General features: G+C 40.9%; 1 protein-coding gene across 3 annotated transcripts in view; it reads right to left on the reverse strand.

Moving 5' to 3' along the window:
* Window positions 1-20,827, reverse strand: part of DLC1 (DLC1 Rho GTPase activating protein) — a 392,892-nt gene that overhangs the window by 19,479 nt on the left and 352,586 nt on the right. For all 3 annotated transcript variants that reach the window (XM_046648468.1, XM_046648469.1, XM_046648470.1), the window contains 2 exons: window positions 7,652-7,723; window positions 2,667-2,748 (listed from right to left, as the gene is read on the reverse strand). In XM_046648468.1, the coding sequence (XP_046504424.1) occupies window positions 2,667-2,748; window positions 7,652-7,723 (154 nt within the window). The remainder of the gene's footprint in view (window positions 1-2,666; window positions 2,749-7,651; window positions 7,724-20,827) is intronic.

Here is a 20,827-nt window from a genome sequence, read left to right on the forward strand (position 1 = left end):
GTCTACAAGTCCCCGGCCCTAAGTAGTCTGTGTTAAGGGATCAGCTCCTACCAGATTTTTGACCAAAGGAGCTATACGATCTGCAAACGTCATAGGTATACAAACGTTTATAATAAATCTTTAAGCAGACACAAGTGTGTACATGGAAGCATTAGTAACATTGGTGTGGATGGCGGGGGCAAAAAGGAGAAATCATGTAAGAATTAAAGTAAATTCTAAAAAGTTTCATTTAAAATAAAAATGGTAAATATTTAATAATATGTTATTAAAGTAAAACTTTCCAACTGAGTTCTATAATGATATTACTATATGTATTGAAAATCAGTTGCGAAATTTGGAAGTCTACAAACCGGACAAAACCCAAAGCTGTATTTCAAACTACAGTTTCATGGTCTGCTGGCTCTTGAACTCCACGGGCCGAGAAGGCACGTGGAACAGGCTAGGCGAGCAAATGAGATGACTATCACATAATCAGTAAGACAAGTGTCTCCCGCTCTGCTGACAGTTCAGGACCTGCAGCTCCTTTCAAAGGAAGGTTCTGGCAATCCACTGTAGGTGGCCTCCATCTTTTCGTTCAGAACACTGGTTTAGGCCTCTCAAAAGGGGAACCATTTCCCATGAGAAATCTATTTACGTGACTATGTGGACAAGAGCCTTTGGGTTTTCCGTTACAAACAGGCTGATGACTGTGAATTCTGAAGAATTTTTTTTTTTTAAAAGAAAACCCAACCTCAAGCTTTTTTCCACATCCTCAAATCTGGGCGTCCGATTTGGGCCTGAGAATCTTTAAGCACTTCTGGCATGGAGCACTGCATTTCCTTCCCGCACTTCACCTGTGAGATATTATTCTATGCATAAGAGAAAACGGAAGCCCAACCAGAATGCACTTGCAGAGTCCAAATTCAGATCAAAGCCTGGTTCTTTAGGCTTTTCTCTTCACAGAAGATCTAAGGGCACAGATTTAGACCTTTCAAAGGGAGGTAGCTTCTTGAACAGTGGTGAGAGCCAGTGTCAACCAAAAAAACACACAGGGTGCCTCTCCTTGCAGAGCAGGGAAACTAAATTTCCAACTGATATTCCAAAAAAAAAAAAGTATTCAAGAATCTAATCATGATCCTTTGGGCTGCAATGCCGCAATGATATTTTTATGACCCAGGAATTCCTAAACTGTGGCTGCTGTTCACAGGGCCCACTCACTAAGTGGCTTAAAATGTGTGAAATGGATCATCTGACACAATGGTAAATATTTCCTAGGATACATCTTACGAGTGACCTCATTTTTACGCGTTACCCCCACAGCTAAGCATTAAAACATTCAAAAAATGTCTGGAGTAGTTTATATTCCAGATGCTGCCTTCTTCCCTCCTAACTGCATTAGTGATATTCTTCATTCCAGATGACATAGCTATAATGTGACACACAGTGCGAGGTTTGCAATTAGATTCTTTTCAGAAAATGGGAACAGACCCTGGACATTTCTAAGCAGTCATTTCAGAGGATCTGAAAAGTGACAGTGTTTCTGTGGTTATATGGCACTTCTTTTTCTTGAACCACGAGAACTAGTCTATTCCATACACTATTCTAAACACCCTAGCTATCTTTCCCCCAAAACCACCGCTTAAGTTTTAACTGCTTCAAAAAACACTGTATTACATAAGAAAGCCCCCCAAAATCGTACTTTCACAGAACTACCACTACTTTCTTTGCCTACAAAGGGGAAATAAATACTGCATGTCCTTCCACCTTAATGATGTCTTTCCAAATTAAAATGAATACTGAAATGAACAGAAAATTTATTTTAATTTTACAGGCAAATCAGCACGTGAATTTTGTCTGTATCTAATTATTTTTTCCAGAATTCGCCTTTTAGGGCTTATAGGTTTTGAGAAAAATTACGAAGGATGAATAACTTAAAAGGAATAAAATGTCATGACGAGTTTGCAAGGATTGTCAGTGTCCCATCACTGTCTGCTACGTGGTTTATTACTTCCACATTACCAACACCTACCAGCTGCTCCTCAGCCCGGAGGTGCACCAACACCATGAGCAAGGATTTCTGGCAGTTTTATTCACATTTCACATCAATGCTCATTTACTGCCTGTCCACTGTATGTTAAAGGCTGTGCTGAGTTATTTTATAGCCCTATTTCATCCTATGGTTACTATTCTGTACCTGGGGAAGCTGAAGAGGTTTAGAGAAGCTGTTCTGGATTCAAACAATGGTCCTGCTGACTCTAGGAGGCCACCCCCTCACCACCGTTAATTCCTCTGAATGTGTTATTTCCATTCACTATAACAGCAGCTTTCATTCTGTTAGGGTACCTGGTTGGGACCACGCAGTCAATTACATTGCCTTTTAAAAAAACCCGTTCCAAGTTTCCAAACCACCTAAACGTGACCTGTTTCGGCAATTGTATCAAATATGGAAGGGTACTGAGTACCTCCGAGGACGGTGCCATTTGAATGGCTTGTTTAATGTTATTTAACACCAAATAACAAGACCTTACTTATTTTAATGAAAAGGCCTATGATTTATAATGAAGTCACTATACCCATTTGTGAATCAAAAACCTGACATAATTAGTTACAACAAAAGCAAACAAAACCATTTCAGTGATTAAGTACTCTGTTCTTAAAAAGAAAAGACTCAAAACATTTCCATGTACCTGCATAAAGCCTCAATGGCATCTCTGTCCAAAAAATCATGCTCCCTCTTGACCAAGGAAATATCAATGGGGAACAGGAGATCTATTAGAAAAATAAAAACAAATATTTTTATTGAGCACCTAAGTTCTTGCCAATCTAGCCCAATTTAGACGAGGAAAAAAAAAACCCAAACAAATAAAATAATTTATTGAATACTTACTGCGTTCAGGACACTTCATTCCCTATCAACAGCTATGGGAGGATAGAGCAGTTTAAGACAATTCCATCAGTTTAGAACTTCAGAACATCAGTGTTCTAAAGGAGCTTAAATCTAGAGGGGTCTACAGACTCAAATCTCTCTTGCTGTCAAAGATAAGTGCTTCAAAACCCTGTCGCACCTTTACACAAATCAGCAGGCAATAGACCCCTGCTATAAATTACCGTCATTTAAGCCAGAATGAAAACCAGAACGATGCCCCCTTTTAATGTGGCTGGGTTTTTTTTCCCATGTGTGTCTTTGCTCACAGATCAGGCAAGAGGTCATGGAAAACTGGTCCAAGGAAAGGCGCAGAGAACAATGGGAAGTGGTAGCCAACGGAATCTAACCATTTGCATGACATCAAAAGCTAAAGAGAATTCAGGATGTGCTATTTTTAAGCAAATATTAGCACTTCCATATGGCTTTTCAGGAGTTTATATAACTCCCCCTAAAACAAAAGGCCTGCTATAAAGCCACTGTAGTACAACAGAATCCCAGATCCCTTAATCTGTAGGAGTTCAATACTCGTAGAATACTTAAGAGGACATCAGAACTGAAGAGCAGAACGGGAAAAAGTCAACTCAATGGAAGAATTCCTTTTCTATCCCTTGTTGATAAATATATCCAAGAAGAGTTGCAAGAAAAGACCAGGAGCACCGCCGTGGAAGTTTACAACAGCTCTGGAATTGCCACCAGAGAAAAGCAAGTTATGCCTCCTCGGGGCTCCAGCTATGAGGGTAGATAATGGGCCTTCCCAGGAGAATGCTAATACGGTATCACAAGTAAGAGTCCTTCTGTGCAACTCTGTGGGTCTGGAACGGGCAAAAGAAGTCAGCACAGCAGGAGACCAGGATTACCATACCCCAAAAAATCCCTCAGGCCCCCAAAATGGCTAATGCTGCATATATTGGAAGAGAGATGGCTATCAGGACTCTTGGAGATGCGAGTAATTAGTCATGTTCTAGTTCTTGGGTTGAGTAGGGAGGGCGTGACTGTTCTGTTTTTATGTTTTCTAACTCATCACTGGTTTTACAGAATGGTATGGAGCTCCTCATCCTTATTAATCCATATTCTAGAGATAACACTTGAGTACCTTCTTTTTTCTTTTTACCATGTTGAAAACTAACATAATGGGTTTTATAGTCGTATTGATATGTTCTCTGAATGATAACATAGCCAGACCAATGAAGCAGGTAGAGCCCAAAGATTTATGAAGAAATACATGAAATTCAGTATCACAGGATTATATCTCTTCATTAATTTATAGATCTAGTCTCTTAGGCCAATGATGAGTAGCACTATGATACTGGGAATAAAAGAGGTGGCTTCTGTGAATGTAAACTATTAGTAAATACAAGCAAGGCACACTGTAAAGCTGTTTGAAGGTCGTGGCATCATATTTCACTTTGAACAGACATCAAGAACTCTCAGTAATAAATAATAGAGCTGACATTAAAGAATATATTTTTTACTACTTCCAGACTATAACATCAGATCCACAAATGTAAATTAAAATGCTCATATGCCTGTTAAGTGTATATGAGACAGCATTGTGTTATTTTACCAATTCCTAATTTAGTGGACCTAAAATACAGTGGATCTAAAATACAGAAATGTATTTTAGATTACTTTCCTCATCCAAATTAACTTTAAAATTCTGTTTAAAAAAATTCTAGAGTAGGTAAGAACTAAATGTGAGAGGAGGGAAAAAAAATCAATCGTTTTCTCTTACCTGCCTAGATTCTTTCTGGCTTTGATCATTTTTTGATGATGGTTTATTGACGTAGAGAAGGAGTCCTCAGAGCTCTTCAGGTTAGAATTTAAACTTCCAGCTTCAGTTTAAGGGCAGGAAGTAAAAATTGCCAAGGACCCAAATAAAGCTAAACAGGAAGACAAGGAATGTGTGGGTTGGTGTGTGGGGTGTGTGTGCTCAGCCTGCACACAGCGGCAGGATGAAGGGGAGAAATTATAGCCCAGAACAATATACAGTATCCCTCAAAAGCACGCTTATGCTTCAAAAGACTTGGAAATGTGAAGACACCCTGAAATGTAACTTGTGAAAAGGCAGTTTGCACTTCAGGATTTGGAAAGAAGTAAGACAGGGACTGGAAATGGTCTTAGCAAACACAAACATCACAAGAAAGTGCTTCTTGGCAGCAAATCAACACCAAAAATGGACATAATTGAAGGAAATTTAATTTCTAAACAGGAGAACAAAAGGAACCAAAGGACAGCCATGTTACTGCCACTGCAAATGCAATTATCTTTCCCTATCTCCAGGAGAGCTGTGAATTGAAAACCCAACAGAATGCTGGTCCCACCCCCAAAGTCCTACTGAAAGACAGAGATACTCTAAATGTTGACAGGTCAAAAATTCTCCCTAAAGGAAAGATAAGCAACTCCACCCTAATAAGCATGCGGGTTAAGGAATTGGAGATAGTCTTTGAAATGGAGGATCAGTAAGATATTTTACAGTCTGACAATAAAGTAACGCTGAATCTGTCTTCATGAGAAAATATCATACCTTCAGTCTGGGCTACAATGGGGAAGACCAGGTATTGTAAATTAGGTAATGAATTAATTTAGCTGAGTGAGCCAGGGACATAAAAATGGTCTCTAGGATCTCTGACCAATTTGCTTCTGAGGAGTACCCCACACCCATTGCATATCCCTCTTCAAGGCAACCTGCTGATCATGTCTAGCACTTCCAAGCTCACAAACTATATCCATTCTCAGTGTGGGCTCATGGAATTTTGCTCATGAGTTAAAGAAGGGCACTAGTGACCCCCTAGCTCCAACTGACAGCCCACTGCCACTATTACAGGAATCAGTCTGCTTGTTATTATTCCAGAAGGATAGAAGAGCAAAAGACATGTTTTGGAATCACTATTTATTGTGAGAAGGTTTGAACATCCCTGGTGAAAAAATTTAAGTGACATCATTTCAATCGGATCTTTTAAAGATTTTGTCACATGGTGGCTAACCGTCTCCTAGTATCTCCTTCCTTCTTAAGTGATGAAAAAGATGTATTTTTAAAATGTAAATCAACCAAAATTATGTTTGCTTTTTGAGATACTGGCAATCCCCTATGAGTGTTCTTTGAGATTTGAACTATGTTTTATTTTTATAAAATATGTAGCATCTACCACAGTTCTGGGCATCTCTGTTGGTGCAGAATTAATATACTGGCGTGTTGATTAGTTGGATGGATGGATGGATGGATCAAGAGATGAATGGATAGATGAATAATGAATGAGAGACACTAGTGTCGTCATCTCAGTAAAGGTAAGGAAACAAAGAATGCTCAAGTTGGAAGAGGCCCTGGAAGACATTTAATTTACTCTCAATTTAGGAACACTTCATATTCATCCAAACTTCGCTTGAAAGTTATCCATAAAATGGAGTTCACTAGTTCATAACTCTAATTCTTTTTAAATGATTTCCTATAGTGTAATAACACTCCCATTTCAGTGAACACCTATTCATCTTGCTGTGCACAGAGCACGTTCTGCCCACGCTGGGCAGCCACAGGCTGAGAATGAGTGAGATTTGAGGGGCTCTTCATCCTTGGCCTCAGCATCCAAGTGATCCCCAGGGTACTGATGACAAAACGAAATAATAAAAATTCAGCCTAGATCTTATTTTTTTTTTAAAAAGGCCCATTTTTCTTCCTTAAAAAATTAAATGCCACAGAAAAAATAATATTCATCAAATGACAACCTAAAGTGAAGAGCCTAAATACAAACTAGGGGAAGATATCTTTAACACATGACCAACAAAGGCCTGGTATTTAGAATAAAGAGCTCTTATAAATCATTAAGAAAAGCCCGATCAACTCATGAGGAAAATGAGCGACAGCCCATTTCACAGAAGAGCAAACACCTGTGGCCAGATGATAAGAAGAAATGTGCATTATCATTAATGATCGGGGAAATGGAAGTCAAAATCTATAAGGTGTCATTATATATCCATTTGATTGGCAAAAATTAAAGTGTGACAATAACAAGTGTGGAGAGCATACGGATAGAGGGGATCTTTATATATTACTGGTAGGAGTGACCATTGGGACAGGCACTTTCGAAAAAAATCTGCACTGTAAAATTGCACATACATATCATTACCCAGTAATTCTACCCCTAGGTATATCTGCAAACAAATTACTGCACATGTACCCTAAGAGTACAAGAATGCTCACAACAGTACAGTTTATAAAAGCAAAACAGAAAAAGCCGAAATGCCCACCAATCAGAGTGTGGATATGATTAAACTGTGGTATATCCACACGATGGGGTATTACACGGCAGGCAAAGCAAATGAACCATGGGGACATCGTATCGAAGAATCTTAACAATATAATAAGTGAAAAACTTAAATCCTACCAGATTACATAGAGCCTGATACCCTTTTTATAAAGGTAAAAATAACTTTATAAAAAATATATTTTAGGAAAATACAATAAACCCATATAAAAATAAAATAAAATGATAAACAGAGATTTCAGGATGATGGTTCCTTGGGTAGCGGGCAGCATAGGGACCGAAGAGGAGAGCACATGGGTGCGTTATTATCAAGGTCCTAGCTTTTGTTTTGAGTGGTGGGCGTCTTAGGTGCTTGTTACATTGTTTTTTTAAGGAAATATTTAAATAAGTAATAAAATATCTGAAAATAAATTGTAGATCAATAATGTCAAGAACCAAGGATAGGATCATGCCAATTAAAAAAAAAAAAAAGGCATTCCCAGCTCACCTTCATAAAGCTGTGCGTACTGGGGAAAACCTGTTGCCCGGAGCCAATCGCAAGCTTCTTTGGCTTCAATTTCTAGAAGAGAATAGAAAAAAGAGAAAATGTTAGTCATGTGTACCTCAGCACGCTTCTTTTTCCTCAGTGAACTCTTTTTTTGTCATATAGACAAAACATTATGGGAAGTGGGAAACAGGGATAAGCAAAAAGGAAAAAAAAACCCACTTAATTCAAATGGTTTAAATTTTTGTGCTTTTCAGACTTTTAAAAATGCGTATAATTTAATACATATATATATAGTGCATTATATATCCATACAATGGATAGACAAAATATCCATCTTTCCTTTAAAATAAAATGGGGTCGCAGCAGTAAGATACTCTGTGCTGCTTCTGTATTCTGGTTGCAAATGATTATGAAAATAGGGCAAAATAAGAAAGTTGAAGGATTAAATCACTAATTAAGCCTGGCCTGCCTAACTTGGTCTACTTCTCATGTCAACAAAAGGCCACCAAGTACATCTGACACCTGCAATGGAATTAACCTGACCAAAGGAACAGACCTTCTGACACCCCTTGGGAGGCCCATAAAAGCCCCAGGTGCTGTGGCGATGGGTCTTTAGCTGCATCCTGCCATAGAGGCCAGGCTGTCAGGTGACCCACAATCTTCGCAGGCTGAAATGCCCAATAAAGCTTCTACTTCCCCGTGGTTAACATCTTGTAGATAGTATTGATAAACAGAAAGGCCAAGAGCAGCTGACACACGTGTTCGAACTCACTCATGCACATATTTACAATCCCGTTAAAACTGACTCACAGAGGAGGTCAGGGCACACTCATTAGTTTCTCTGTTTGCACAAAGAATATTCTTTCCACTCCTCTTCCCACCTTCCTCAGGCCATTAGAGTCCTTAGGTATGCAAGGCTATTCGCTCATTTATAACTGTCTACACATTGCTTAATCTATTCCAGATTCAAATCTTCATTAAGCATCTCTCCCCTGGGCCAGGTGGGAGGTGGAGAGCTCATCTTAGAAGTACACATATCTTACTTTTGTCTAGGAACTGCATGGTTTCAAAGCATTTTGTATCTATTATTTCATGAGTCCCTTGGCCTTTAAGGAAAGGTAATAAAGAATATTCAGGGGCCAGCCCGGTGGCACAGTGGTTAAGTTCGCACATTCTGCTGTGGTGGCCCAGGGTTCACCAGTTTGGATCCCGGGTGCAAACATGGTACCGCTTATCAAGCCATGCTGTGGCAGGTATCCCACATATAAAGTAGAGGAAGATGGGCATGGATGTTAGCTCAGGGCCAGCCTTCATCAGCAAAAAGAGGAGGATTGGCAGCAGATGTTAGCTCAGGGCTAATCTTCCTCAAAAAAAAAAAAGAAAAAGAATATTCAAATTCATTAAAGTAGGAATGACACTGAGCCGCCAAAGAGAAAAACAACCACGACCTTCTGATGAGTTAGTTAATACCCAAACTAAACACAATTATGGCAGCAGAGTGGAAATAAGTGGCACAGAAAAATTTACTTCCATGAATCTGTCCACTGCCGTGATGAAAGTAGCATTATTAAACAGAAGATTCAGGACTGAACTGGGGATGAAGGACAAAGTGACATAAATGTGTAAGAACCTCAAGGTGTGCACTGAATAAAAGAATATAGAGAATTGTACAATGTGAATTATCTGTACATAAAATTTTTTTCATGTACTTATATCTATACCTTGCCTTAGAAAGGAATTAAGGAAGCTTTAAATAAAATCATAAAAAACATTTTCTAGAAAACTATACTGCAGGAAAAATACATAAAAGCTCAACATTTTATTTTAAAGCATGAGGAAATTACTTTTCTCTATCATCTCCATGGACTCTGCTCAAAGATAGAGATGAAAAGAAAAAAAGCTAAGTATTGGCTTTTAAAAAATATTTTAAATAACTTGCTGCTTCTGACACGTTGGTGGTTATTTCCACTGAACAGACTGCCAGACGATGAACAATAGAGTGTTAAAAAGTAAATGTGCTTGCTTACTTAACAAGTGGTGAGTAACCAGAAATTCTGTGTCTACCCTTTTTGGACTATATTCAGACATGACACCAGGTCAGCACACACACAAAAGCCTTCCTCATACACAATGCACTCACCAACTTTGCCACCTATTTAGAGCATGTTCCTGATTTTCTTATTAAAATGGCTTCATGCCAAGAGGCACGAAAGATGTAGGCATTATTTTTCTAAAACCCTTTGCATTTATTTATATAATACTTTACAGATTACAAAGTGTTTTCACATCTATTACTTATTTTAGATTCTGAGTGATTTCAGGAACACATACATACTTACTGCTTCTTGTCACTCTCTTACTCATTTTCCACCACCAAGAAAATGAAATGCCCCCAAATGACCAAAAACTGATCTAAGAGCTGTGTCCAAATTGTTACTCTCTTTAGGGCCACTTGGTTAGAAAAAAATGATGTCAACAGGCCAAAGTTTGCTTCTTCAGCACATAATTTAATTAAAAGCTTGCAATGGCTAAAAAGCATGACTTCCAAGAACTACAGAGATCCAGGAAATTACCCCTCCTTCTCCCTACCCTAAAATAGATGAGAATTTGTCTGTTTTTTAGATATGAAACCATGGAAAATAGACAAGCGTGTATCTATTTTACATTTAAAAAAGTCCACTCATGAAAACTTAGGCTGTGTCACAATTGAGGACTCCCTATATTTCTGTAGAATCAGAATAGAAAATGGTAAAACGTTGCCACTGATTTTTATAACTGGAATAGCTGCTGACCTCACTCTCACCTATTACCAACAGATGAAGAGAAAACGTTAACAATTCAACGAAAGTACTGATTTTTAAAAAATCACTATTTTCCTTTTATTTAACATGAAATGAACCTATGCCTACATCTAACACCCTTCCTGGTCTCACCCTCTGATCCAGGCCATTACTTTCACTCTGATCTCCTTAGTAAATCTCCAGGTCTTCAATTCTCTCCTCTCTCAGAGAATCCATTCACCAACCCTGGCTCATCAAACTTCCTAAGTTACAGTTTTGATCTTGTCTCTCTGTCACAAGCTTCACCGGAGCTCCACTACGTAGAAAAAGCAAGTTTAAACACCTCCGTGTGGTTTTCAAGGCTCTCCACATGGCATCCAACCTAATTTTTCCTGTACTCCCTCTATATTCCAGCCAAAGTAAACTTGGCATTCATCTCCCCACACATCGCCGTGACTTCCCTGGCCTGAAATGCTCTCCCGTCTTCTCAATGTCAAATTTCACTCACCCTTCAAGGCCTCCCCCAAATGCTGCCTCCTCTATGCAGCCTTCCAGATACCTCCCAACAATTCTCTCAATGGCTAACTTTTATTGAGTGTGTACCATGTGCAAGGCCCGAAGTCTAAGCACTTAATGCATATGAATTCATTTACTGCTCATATTGATCCTGAAACGGGGATTACTAATATCATCCCCAAGATATATAGACGAGGAAACAAGCAGAGAAATAACCACTTTTCCTTAAAAATAAGCATTCTTCACATTCAAAAGCCATGTGGGAGAGGGAAACAAGACTCACAGAAATGAGCAAGGCAGGTTCTTCCCTTAAAAGATAAATAACAATGAACAATATTTAAAATATTAAAGAAAACCATCTACATGTTGCATTACTTCATTCATTTTAACTCCTCTCTGCCCGTTTTTGGGGGCCTCTAATCAGCTCTAAGGGTACGACTTCTCCTTCAGTGTGTCTCCGTGGTGGCATGAAAACTATGAGGATGAGTTTTTAAAAACGTGCCCCACCGGGCAAAAATGCCATCAGAAACTAAAAATACAACGGAAATATAATGAAACTGTCATACCTGGGTTTTCTCTAAGCAAACAACAGACAGATGCGTTAAGGAGGAAACAGGAAATTTTTACTGGAAACAGCGTTAGTGGTTAGTTGCATTAGATGATGAACGGGGTCCAGAAGCCCCTTTTGTGTATGGCTGGAAACCATTAGGCCGCATTGGCACATTTCCTGGCATGAGGGGCTGACCCCATCTTCCCTTTACCCCTCAACAGTAGGTCAAACAGAAATTCCCCACCCCTGTCATCATTCTGTTGAACTTGCTGATCTTAGCCGGTTGAGCAACAGCAACTGGTAGAAGCAGGATGTGATCACTTCCATCTTCTGTGCCTCTGTCTTTACAGTGGGAACTCTCAGCCTCCTTTAACATGCTACCAAAATCAGGATTCAAGGCAAATGCCGCATGTAATTCCTCTCCTAAATAAAATTCTAAGCAATTGGAGGAATGTAAGAAAATTCAAACACTTTCCAGATTCCTTGGATTCTCCCAAATCTGATAGACTGGTGGGCAAAGGTTCATAGAAAAGTTGATGTTTCACAGCCTGGGAGAAGCATGTGAGCTGTGGGAGGCGGGCGTGCTTTCTGATGCAACACCAGATCCATTCCTCTCCCTGGTCACACAAATTCCTTCAAATGGAAGGAAGACTCTGGTTCTGGATTCTCCTGCCTCCGTCAGGGTGGCCAATTTTACAGGACTGTCATGCCGCTGGGCACCTTCAGCCCATCTTTACCTGGTGGGTGGGTTTCACAGGGCTGGCCACTGGAGCCGCAAACTATGGCCTCGAACACTCGGACCAAGGGGAGGAGACCTCAGCAGCTCTCACCCCGCATGCAGGTGGCATCACCTTGGGAAGCTTTAGAAAACCACCACCCACCAACCACCCCCAGGTATTCTGACATTCTCAGTCTAGGGAGGGCCTGGACAGCGTATTTTTTAAAAAGCTCCCTAAGTAAATTTGAGGGTAGCCAGGATCCAGAACTGCTGAGCCAGACAGCATTTGTTCATATTCCGTGTCCCAGACTCTTTCTCCGCTGGGTTATCCTAACAGCCTCCCGACTCTCTGATAAGCAAACTATGACTTGAATCCCTTTCTCTCTGCAATTAATAAAAATAAATGTTAAACACACACGACTGCCAAAGACTGGTTATCAGGCGTTACCTAGGTAAAACAAATTCCTAGATGGCCTAAGTCAGACAGCAGAATATATATATTGATATTTATTAAACGCTAATATTATCTAATCACAGCAAAGATTTTGACTAGCAACCAGTAGCTTTCCTATCTCAGGTGCCTCAAAAATTCCAGACATCTGCTGTGCATATTCTGAAAGAAAGCAGTTAGGAAGCTTCTGGAAGACAGGTCAATACTAATTCAGTTTCTAAGGCCATTTGGCCTAACAGGAGCTGACCCAAATCCACTTTCAGGTACATTGAGTAGAGTCAAACATTTAAGTGAAGCCAATCGTCCTTCATTTTCCCCTTCCTTCAATATTTATTTATTGAACATCTTCTCAGTGTGCTGCCAGGAAGCCAAATGGAAAGATAATTTACAGTTGAGTCTGTGATGTCCGAGGATCCTCTACTTAGGAATGAGTTGGTTTCCTAAGGCTATTCTAAGGTCCACGTGTTTATTAAGTCTCAAGTGACCCTGTACAGGGAGCACCAACGAGTCCCCATTTCATAGGCAAAAGCCAGAGTCCTAACAAGGCCCACATGCCCTAGATCCTTACCACGCCCCATCTGTCACCCCATCTCCCTCTGGCTGCCTGGCCCAGCCGTACGGCCTCATCATCCCACCCCATCCCCCTTCTCCTGCTTTATTTGTTCCTTCTTCTAAAACACTTACTTATTATGCTTATTTGTTTCTCCCCTCTGGTAAGCTCAAAAAGGGCCAGCTTCCCTGTCTATTTTACTCTCTAATATATCCCAGGTACCTACGACAGGGTAGGGCACACAGTAGTTGCTCAATAAATAAGTAAACCACTGATAGGATGTTTGTTCTAGTGAAGTGGTCTTAATTTCTCTGACCAGAATCCACAATAAGAAATACATTTTACATTGTAACCTGGTACAAGTATGTAGGTGTGCATGAATATGTGTACATATATATGCACACATTGATGTATACAAACACACAAGTATGTATAATCATATGTAAAACTGCAACAAGTTTCACCAAATAACACTTACAATAAGTGATGCAGTCTTCTATTCTTCTATTCTTTTTTTTTTTTTTGAGGAAGATTAGCCCTGAGCTAACATCTGCTGCCAGTCCTCCTCTTTTTTTGCTGAGGAAGACTGGCCCTGAGCTAACATCCATGCCCAACTTCCTCTACTTTATATGTGGGATGCCTGCCACAGCATGGCTTGCCAAGTGGTGCATAGGTCTGCACCCGGGATCTGAACCGGCGAACCCCAGGTGGCCAAAGCGGAGCGTTTGAACTTAACTGCTGTGCCAGGGGCTGGCCCTCCTATTCTATTCTATTTTTAAAATGCTATTTGTTACCTACCAAAGCAACCAGTGTGAAAGGCATTATTTTCATGCATAGCTTTTTCTTAAAAATGAAGAAGTTAACTAAGAACTTCTGTATAGTACAGAAGAGAGTGTGATGTGACATAGGAAAGACGTATATGTATTCAGAAGTGGGACCGGGGAGATGGAGGGGGCTGCTTGAGCACCCCTTTTATTTTACGCTTGGCCTTTATTTAAGGGGAGTTATGACCTCATATGTAAGACTGGATGGCGGGAGAGGAGATGCAGAGTAAAGGAGACAGAACAAGCTAAGTAGAGAGCTAGCAGGATTGACTGTAACAGAACAGAGGAAGGGAGGCAGGAAGTGGGAAGGAGGTTATCCCAATGGAGCAGATACGAGCATCTCCTTAGCCTGGTTACCCAATGAGCAACCAGCATGATCTCCTCAGATACAAAATGGCTTTGCATCTGAGTGTCCCAAACTCCTCCTAATAATCCATCACAAAAAGGAGGCGAAGTATTACCTGTAACAGGTCAAAAAAACAGGTCCAGGAAAGAATCCTTGGCTTAGTTAAGTAGCCTTAAGAAAACAATCTCTCTGGATCCGTTTCCTCATCTGTAAATCCTGGGATTGCCACGGGCTTTGTAAATTCCCTGAATTTCTGTCTCTGAGATCTCTCTTATGCCCATTTCCCCTTCTCTCTAAGACAACCTGTAGAATAGGTTCCATTTCTATCGTTAATTTTCCAGATTTATCATAATTACATGGAGACATTCTTCTTCCCTCAAAAACTGGATCAATAGTAACTGCTTTGAGTTCCCCAATTTTGTAGATTTACTGAAGTTTATTGCTAAAATATCTAACTTGCTTTATAATGCATTAATTTCTTGATTTGGCCCAAGAAGGCAATGTTCATATTAGAGAGAACACAAAACCCTAAATGTTTTGGCTTTTGTGTGTCTTCAGCCCTCAAACTAAAATTAAGCTTAATAGGAAGAAAACACTTCGCCTCAGAAAATTCTGAGTTTTACTTTGCTTATTGATCTTTTATGTTTGTGGTTCAGTTATGGCAGCATCCTGACTTCTGCAGAATCAGTGAACTGGATGCTGAAATGAATCTTGGGAGCTTTTCATCTTTTCTCGTGACAAACGAGAGAGCTGGTTCAGAGTTTAGGTACTTTGCTTAAGGTTCCAGAGTTACCCTGCTCTCACTCCCAGGTTAAAGCACTTTGTACATATTTCAGTAGTGCCTACAAAGATTACCCTCACCTTTATTTTTATTTTTTATTTATTCATTTTTTTGGTGAGGAAGATTAGCCCTGAGCAACACCTGTTACCAATCCTCTTCTTTTTCTGCTTGAAGAAGATTGTCCCTGAGCTAACATCTGTGCCAATCTTCCTCTATTTTGTATGTGGGACACCACCACAGCGTGGTTGATGTGTGGCGTAGGTCTGTGCCCGGGATCTGAACCCTCGAACCCAGACTGCCAAAGCCGAGCATGCCAAACTTAACCACCACACCACCGGGCTGGCCCCCACCCTCACTTTTAATTCATCTGACTGTTTTTCAGTATGAGTAAGAACTGGAAGTTTTGGGAGTGTTCTGTCTAAGGTTTTTTTTCCTCCTGCTTGAGGTTTAAAGGCCACTACGTTGCTTTCTAGTAAAGCACATTCCTAGAAATAATATAAAGGGGGAGAAAAAAAGGACCCATTTCCCCAATGATGTGATGACAGCTTAATAAATGGTTTTGCCTTGAAAAAGAAGGAAAGTCTGGGAGACACACCCAGCCAGCCTATACCTGGGATTACGCCCTTGAAGTGACACTCCAGCGGTGCAGAAATGAAATCAACTGAAATCCCCTTTGGGGATCATTGAGTTCAAGTGTTTGCAAAATACGGTTTTTCACACAAACCAGGAAAAGGCAAGTCCCTCACATCAAAAAATATGTGCCCTTCCCTTGCAAAGGCAAACAGCTCTGTAATGATCTGATCCCACGCATGACGTGGTTCTATCAGGCACTCCAGACGTGAGCTGATTCAGTTATTTCCAGGAACAGAAATTATCTCCCAACTCATCAAAAAATGGCACTTAGTACCCAGCACAAACAAGTCAAACTCCAGGAAAAGAAACTAGTATGGAAATGGATACGGCATCATCATATCTTTTGATTTCATTTCAATCGGAGGTGGGATAAAAAAACCTTTGGTTTACCAACACACACACACATTTCTAGTATTCTATATCAAATATTTCTGCATTTCAAACCATGCACTGCTGAGGAAAATGATTTGAAATAGAACTTAAAATACTGAGCCCTTCAAAGATGATAATTGCATAGATTAAGAAAACACTTTCAAGAAAGGAAATCATCCAAATAACACACTTTTAAGGGCCCTTATTTTTCTGAGCCTCATTTTTTTTCCCTTTTTTGTTTGAGGAAGATTAGCCCTGAGCTAACGTCTGCCACCAAACCTCCTCTTTTTTTTTTGCTGAGGAAGACTGGCCATGAGCTAACATCTGTGCCCATCTTCCTTTACTTTATATGTGGCACGCCTGCCACAGCATGGCTTGACAAGCAGTGTGTAGGTCCGCACCCAGGATGTGGGCCGGCAAAACCAGGCCCCCCAAGTGGAATCCGTGAACTTAACTGCTGCGCCCCTGGACTGGCCCCTCTGAGCCTCATTTTTTCATAAAGTGAAGCAGATGGTTTAAGATTATAAAACCCATTTCCCATTAAATTTATTATTCAAGGCAAAAATACCTGGTTACAAACCTAAGGTAACACTCACTACCATCTCCATCCTTAAAAGCTGGCAGGCACATCAATTCTTTCTTTTACATGTGTTGGCAAAGCTCATTCTATGTCTGTCTTTGGCTTCTGCCCTAAGTTCTGCAGTGCTATAGCTCAGGAAACATAAAACACTGTGCAAAGCATACTGCTACAAAAAACCTTAAATTAGAAACAAAGGGAATAGTGAGGGATTCTAGAGAAACTGTTGGCCCATATTTTACTCCATTCTGACTCAAATGAAACATCAAGTCGCCTTATCGAAGACCAATGAGAATAAAAACAATGCAGACACTGGTTAGTAGAAGCTGCCTCTAGCCATTCCTATGTCTAACCTCAAGAAGGAAACATGATTCAATTGGATTTTCTCAGTTTGGGGTCCAAAAATAGAAAAAATAAAGATTACTATCTTCCAGGGGAGTTAAAAAATTATTTTCATCAAAACTGCTTGTGACACCCGGCCCCCCTAAACACACACAAGCTAATTGTCCAAATCTGATTCAGGTACATCGATTTAGTTTAGGAACATGTCTGGCTTTATAACTGATGCATTTTTCCTACAAACATATGGAGATCCTCATTTTATTGCCATCCCCATTTAGTTCACACATGTGGGCGGGAAGGGTCTGAAGCTCCACTCAACTCACACGTGACCTTGGACTAACCACTGAACTTCCAGGCACCTCAGCTGCCCCTCTGTGGGAAGAGGCACTGTTTTTCCAGGCTGCTTTGCAAAGTTCTGGAACTTCCCATGCAATGACTTTTACAAACGCACAAACACGATACAAGATCCCTTTTTTTGTGCTATACCTTTTGTAAAAGGAAGTTGTGCAGAGATTGTCCCTTATGGGTTTATGGTTTCTGCAGGCTGGGGGGGGGGGGGGGGGGGGGGGTGGTTAAGATGATTTCAGAACTTTGGCATCTTCTATCGACTTTGTCACCCAAGTGTGACAAACGGCACGGCAGGGCTGTAGTGCTGCCCTAGGCATAGGCCACAGGCCACTTCACCTCCAAAATCCCTTCCTCTATGGCTTCCTACGTGCTGCAGCCTGGGAAATGCTACAGCCTCAGGGTGTGGAAAACTTTTGTCCCCCAGACATCCTCTCGAGACTCCTGCAAGAAGGAAGGCGCCTTTCTGACAACTTGCAGGAAGCAGCCTCCGGTCCCCTCGGCAGGACACTCCAAGGTGGGGCAGGGAAGAGAACAAAATGTGGATGGGAGGTGTCAAAGGCATCTGAGGACTCCGGCTTCACTGACCTCAGCCTTCGGTCAGCTTTTGAATTTTCTCCTGGGGACAGGAGAGGGTAAGACATGAAAAGGCACCAAGTGGAGGTATGTGTGAATGGAAAACGAGCGTACTTTCCACTAGGAAACTCAGTCTAGCAGCGGAGTAAAGAACAACGCTAAAGGATTAAGAGAACTTGATTCCCACGGTGCTTTGGCTGGACTTTCCAAAGGTGTAACATTTTACTTTTTGGTGCCCAAGAACATTATTTCCTGACAGGCAGGCATTTTCAAGAGGCCATTCAAATGCTCGCAGTGACATCTGGGAGTAAATTTTCCCCTAGAAATATTATTTTAAAACACTTTCACTGAAGAAAGTATTATTCAGTGGTCAATAGAGGCTAGAAAATGGTATCCTGGACCCCTTCTCTAAAAAAATGACAGAGGCTCAAGTCTCCATTCAGTAGGTCCCAGAGAAGGGATGCAGAAAACACTCATTGATCAATCGTGGACCCTAACGTTATAGCCCCCTACTTAGGAGCACAAGCCCCGGAGGAACCCGCAAAGTAACTGCAAGACCAGAGATGGCCCCTAAATTCTGTTGCCTAAATCGAGTCAACTCCTGCCAAATAGAGCTCCATAAGTTGGACTCTACAGCCCCGGACCCCTGGTTGAAATTCTGGCTCTGCCACGTCCAGTGCTCTTAGGTAAGGCATTCAAATGCCCCCAGCCTCAGATCCCTCATCTGTAGAATGGGAAGAAGTGTATCTATTTTGGGGCATTGCCATGAAGATTAAATGTGAGAAGGAAAAGCAAACTGTGATCAATTTTAGCTTCTATAATATTATGACTCTCCCGTTGCTTGTGAGAGATGTTAAAAATATACAGGGTAAATATGCAGGGCTTTCTTCCTGTCCACCATTAATTAAGATGGAAAGGAGGGAAGAGCTGGTGAAAAAAATGTGAAGACAGAGCAGACCTAATTAAAGAACCCCCAGCAGGACCACTCCTTGCTCCTTATCACTGATCATGATAATCCTTAACAATAACAGAGGGGCTCACAAGGAAAAGTGCAGGCAGACAGGAAGAGCCCTTCTCAGCTGGGAATCTTCCCCCTTTTACATTAATTAGATTTCTGACTAATTGGAAGTTGAAAGCAAACACCACTGACTGCACACATACCAGCCACTCATTCCTACAAAACTTATTTTAGCCCCACAGCACTGTCCTTCTTGAAAGAGGGATTTACCCTCAAGTCTCCGAATTCTTCCATCAGCAATGGATGGCCACAGAATCAGATATAAAGACCATCATGAAAGTCTGCTCCAGAAAAGTCTTTTCCTCCTCATTTCACAGCCATGGAAAGAGGAACCTGGGGCTGCGCTTTTTATGACCGTGTTTGGAAATTTACACTTTACGGTTGGGCATTAGTTGACCTTGACCACCACAGGCGGGAAAATTTTTTATGTCGTGAATGCTGTAACCCCACAACTCAAAAGTCAGTATCTAAGGGGTACATCCTGCTAAAATGAGCACTCTGAGAAACTCAGAGGAAAGACTAAGTTTAGAAATTAAATTCCCTCTTCCCCACTGGATCCCAACTCATGTAACTCTAATCAGTGGACTCCGCAAACATTAAAAACGAAAACCCCCTTTCTCTCCCAGGTCTGCTTTATAATTTCAAGAACCGGCTTGACATGACGTGAGCCTCGATGCCAGTTACACCGTGGGGCCAGGTTTTGCTATAATGTTCTAAAGCACGGAGAATTCGGTCCTGAGTGATTTGGCAATATCCAGAGAGGAAGGGGAAACATCTGAAGTTATTTTTATTTTTGCAAGTCTTCTGGCTGCACAGGGTGAATGCTAGGGTGGGTCAAGTATTGTCTAGAGCCCTTCAGGGTCTTTCTTTTTCTTTTTTTTTCACCGCCTCATTTCCGTCTTCCTGTTGCTAGGAAGGAGAGCTAAGCATGAGAAACTCGTGTTTACAATACTGGACCATCCTGTCCAGCACCAGCCTCTCTTCAAAGAGTACAACTTACTTCACCCACTGTACTTGGGACGCCTCCATTCTTCTGGACTAAAATCACCCTCCCCGGAATATTTTCAAATTGCATATTTACTCGCCTAAGTCATAAAAATACCACTCTCATTTGAACATTGCATCATGGCTTAAAATCTCCATGGAGACACCAAGGGAAACCCAAGTACTTATTTTTGTATTTGAAGCCACCTCCTGGAACCCCAGCAAACTTCTGACTGGAAGACACCCCCATATCCCCTTTAAGCCCTACACTGGTTCTGCAAACAAGAATTTAAGGACTATGCACATTTTTTCTCACTTCATAGTAATAACTTTAATCATAACATGTCTATTAATCTGGTATATTATCCAGCAGCACCCAAACAACCCTTTTTCATGTTAAAATGCCCTTAAACTTTGCTCCATCTTTGCTCTTTGAATTACAGCATAAAACAACAACAAAATAATAAACAAACAAAAAAAAGGCATTAGCTCAAAGGGCATCAGCCTCTGACCTTCCCTCCAGAACTATAGGAAAATCCTTAATTAGTCCAGTCTATTAAAACTCCACTGCCTTCAATTAGCCAGTTAATTGCTTAGCTGATCAACCTTTTCACTCTTTAAGGAGTAAAGTGATGTTGCTCATAAGATGTACAACTTGAAACTTAAGACACATGGAAGTCACTAAAACCACTTTTCTCCTCCACTCTAGGGAAAGACTTAAGTTGGAAGCTCCTTATTCTGATGCTGTGGAGTGGGGAAACCAAGTCAGGGCCCCTTCACGAACTTCCAGCCAGTTGGGTACAGGGTATCACT

The sequence above is a fragment of the Equus quagga genome, chromosome 22 (genome assembly GCF_021613505.1).
Source record: "Equus quagga isolate Etosha38 chromosome 22, UCLA_HA_Equagga_1.0, whole genome shotgun sequence".
Classification (NCBI taxonomy): Eukaryota; Metazoa; Chordata; class Mammalia; order Perissodactyla; family Equidae; genus Equus; species Equus quagga.